Source organism: Lygodium microphyllum, chromosome 5, assembly GCF_053477565.2.
Source record: "Lygodium microphyllum isolate KBCC chromosome 5, Lygodium_microphyllum_v1.1.10, whole genome shotgun sequence".
Lineage (NCBI taxonomy): Eukaryota > Viridiplantae > Streptophyta > Polypodiopsida > Schizaeales > Lygodiaceae > Lygodium > Lygodium microphyllum.
In genome coordinates this window covers 34,108,625-34,111,706 of record NC_141139.1, presented here as the reverse complement: position 1 = coordinate 34,111,706, position 3,082 = coordinate 34,108,625, and the positions used below count along the sequence as shown (strand labels likewise).

Below are 3,082 nucleotides of genomic sequence, written 5' to 3'. Positions count from 1 at the left end.
TCTTAAAGTGGTAAAAGGCTAACAAAAACCCATAATTGTTCAAGCAAAAGCTATTGTATTGGCTCTAGATCCCCATAAAGATTGATATGAACATTGCTACATGATAGAGGCACCTTTGATGAGAGACAAGTGAAGATGATAGAGGGTCCTCTAAAATCAAATGTAACAAATGCATAGGAGTGTGAAGAGTAAAATGCAATGTTGATGGGATAAGAGTCACATGTCATCAAGTGGTGGGGACAATGATGGGAGGTACAGATTGTTGTTGTAGAGTTGCTAGGGAGGAGGGCTTAGCCAAGAAAGAGGGTGTATTGTCGCCGGCCATGATGACCACAACCTTGGGATTAGCACTATCAACATGATACAATTGAGCCTCACTAGGGTCTAAGCACATTGATGGTGATGATGAGGATGATATGCGATGATTAAGGGGTAATTGGTTAGGCAAGGGAGGGTTAGCACTTGGCCCCTGATTATTATTATTATTATTATTAGTGAGCCTGCTGGCCTCGTCCACGCACCCCACCATCTTCCAATAGGAGCATGCCAGGATGAAGAGTGAGAAGGCTATGAGGGCAAGCATGGCTGCCAGGCCCGCCAGCAGGTATGGCACCGGTGATCCATGGCTGCCGGTCAGTGACCCATCGCTTGAGGTCATGTTTAATGTCTGCTCATGGCAGCCTCCTGCATTAGTGCATCCTCCTCCCATCACCGCTGGGCTCTGCAGAAGCCTCCTTGTGATTAATCCACGCTCCGATCCTTGCATTTCATCGTGGGATCCTGTCGTGATCACCAAAATACGGGCTAATTCAATTAGCAAAAGGCCTAATTATGCGTCCGAATTCAGTTAGCTGCGAAGGCCTAACTATAATTATAGTTCGTTTCAAGTCAACTAGCAAAGGCCTAATTCTGCATCAAGATACTGAGTTCAATCAGCAAAGCCCCAAATACTTATGCATCAAAATACTGGGTTCAATCCAATTCCATCAGCTAAGGTCCCCCCCCCCCCCCCTAATCGCAATTCAATTCAATCAGCAGCGGCGTACATATTAAGAAGTTTTTGCCATTTTCCCATTCGCATGAGCTTTTCCCTTGTTTTGGCCTATAGTGTAGAGCAGTTACCCACATCATTCCTTGTGTATGTAAGGGTGTTAGCAACGTCCTAATACAGACCAGTCCAATTCCAATTCAGCACAATAATAAGAGTACAATGATTGTTAGCTGGCGCATGATTAATACTGGATAATTCAATACTCCTTATGGACCTAAAATTCTTAACAAAGGGGCTAACAGACAGATCAATTCAACTTATAAGCAAAGAAGACAATGATTGTTAGCTGTGAATGATTACTGAGTAAATGAAAGATGCAGATGAAGCTAACCTTGGAGGTAATTAATTAGGCGATGAGCCATGGGGAGAGAAGGACCATGATAGAGGGGAGGATGAGTTAGATATTGCTGGTGTGTACAGCAGTGATGATCAGGACTAGTGCTGGCATATTTAAAGGAGGGGGTATGGGTGGCATCAGAGGGATTATCGTACATGCTGGGAACAATCCCTTTGACAAGGCTTCGATAGATACTGTGTGTGGATATGGCCGTCTTCTTCCTACTCCTCTTCGTGCGTCTGACAATGATATATAGTGGTGATGGTCATAAGGAGGGGGGCAGAGAGGCCCCTTTTGAATTGAGAGCAGGAAAGATGAGACGATCTGATCTTTGAAGCTCCGAAATTGCTAGTGCGCTTCTGCCTGCTCCCCAACGACACTGAAAGAGAAGGGAGAGCTAAGCGTTTAATATCCTCTTGCCTTTCTATTGTCTGATTAGTAAAAATGATTATTTAAGTAGGGATTCCTTTTACTACCTTTTTGTAGTAAAAATGATTATTTAATTAGGAATTCCTTTTACTACCTTTTCGTAATATTGTCTTGCTGGAGAAGTAATTTGGATGGGATCTGAGGGAGATCGATGCGTTTCAAAGGGCCATGGGTAGCCTGCCTAGCCTTAGTGGAGTTGGGAATCCCACAAATGGATAGTGCCCTTTTGGAGGGGGGCCACTCGTGACTCTACATGACTAGAGAGAGAGAGAGAGAGAGAGAGAGAGAGAGCGCTGATGAGTGGGATTCAAGCAAGAGTGTCGTGACATTCTCATCTTTTTTAAGCAAGTTTGGCAAGCAACACCTATAAAACACACATACTCCCTCTCAAACACACATGAATGAATGAGACCACCCACAAAAGAAATCTACCCTCATGCCAAAAATGAGACATTGTACTTTTAGCATAGCATGAGACAATGTGCTTTTAGCTCTCATGCCTTTCTTGTTCATGGATGTGATCTCTCTCTCTCTCTCTCTCTCTCTCTCTCTCTCTCTCTACTTTGTGCACATTCACCTTTGACCGTGGGCCAACCAATGACATCATATCGTCTGATACAACCATGTGAGTCTACATTCTAGCTTATCATGAGATGGTCCATTGAGCATAATTCCCTTCTCCTAAGTCAAGTTGATTGTCCAACTAATTACACATTATATTCAAGAAGACTTAATGGCTTGTTAAAGGCCCTATCCTACAGAAGACTTAATGCCTTGTTAAAGGCCCTATCCTATAGAAGACTTAATGCCTATGGATATATCTATCATACACACAATCATGTAGGCACTCATGTACACATATGCACATTTAAATATCATGCTCCAACAACACACATAAAGTACATTCAGTTGTTAACCAAGAAAGTACAACAATTTCTGTCCTGAAAGTGAGCCACAAATAATACCAAACAGAATCAAGTAAATATTTGTAATTGTTGTCAAGGACACAATCAATTGACTTGTGGTGAATGTGGTTGATGCTTTTGTCATGTACCAAATGGCACTCCTTGAAATTCTTGATTAGAAATGTTTCTTGGAAAAGCCTCATGTTCTACAAATGCAAGAGTAAAAACAATATGAGGTCTGGAAGTTTGAGATACTAACAAATCAAGAAAATAGTGATGAGGGGACAAGTTACATAATAGTAACATCACACATGAACTCCAAAGGAAGATATAAACATAATGTGATATCTAAAAGTTTGG

At 42.0% G+C, this 3,082-nt stretch overlaps 1 protein-coding gene across 1 annotated transcript in view; it reads right to left on the bottom strand.

Annotated features, from left to right (window-relative positions):
• The window catches only part of LOC148035674 (uncharacterized), a 1,869-nt gene extending 102 nt beyond the window's left edge, over window positions 1-1,767 (bottom strand). Inside the window, exons 1-2 of the mRNA XM_087677680.1 lie at window positions 1,383-1,767; window positions 1-780 (exon numbers count right to left, since the gene is read on the bottom strand). The exon at window positions 1-780 is cut by the window's left edge and continues 102 nt beyond it. Coding sequence (XP_087533806.1) covers window positions 227-780; window positions 1,383-1,545 — 717 coding nt within the window. The 5' untranslated portion in view covers window positions 1,546-1,767 and the 3' untranslated portion in view covers window positions 1-226. The remainder of the gene's footprint in view (window positions 781-1,382) is intronic.
• Window positions 1,768-3,082: the final 1,315 nt, after the last annotated feature.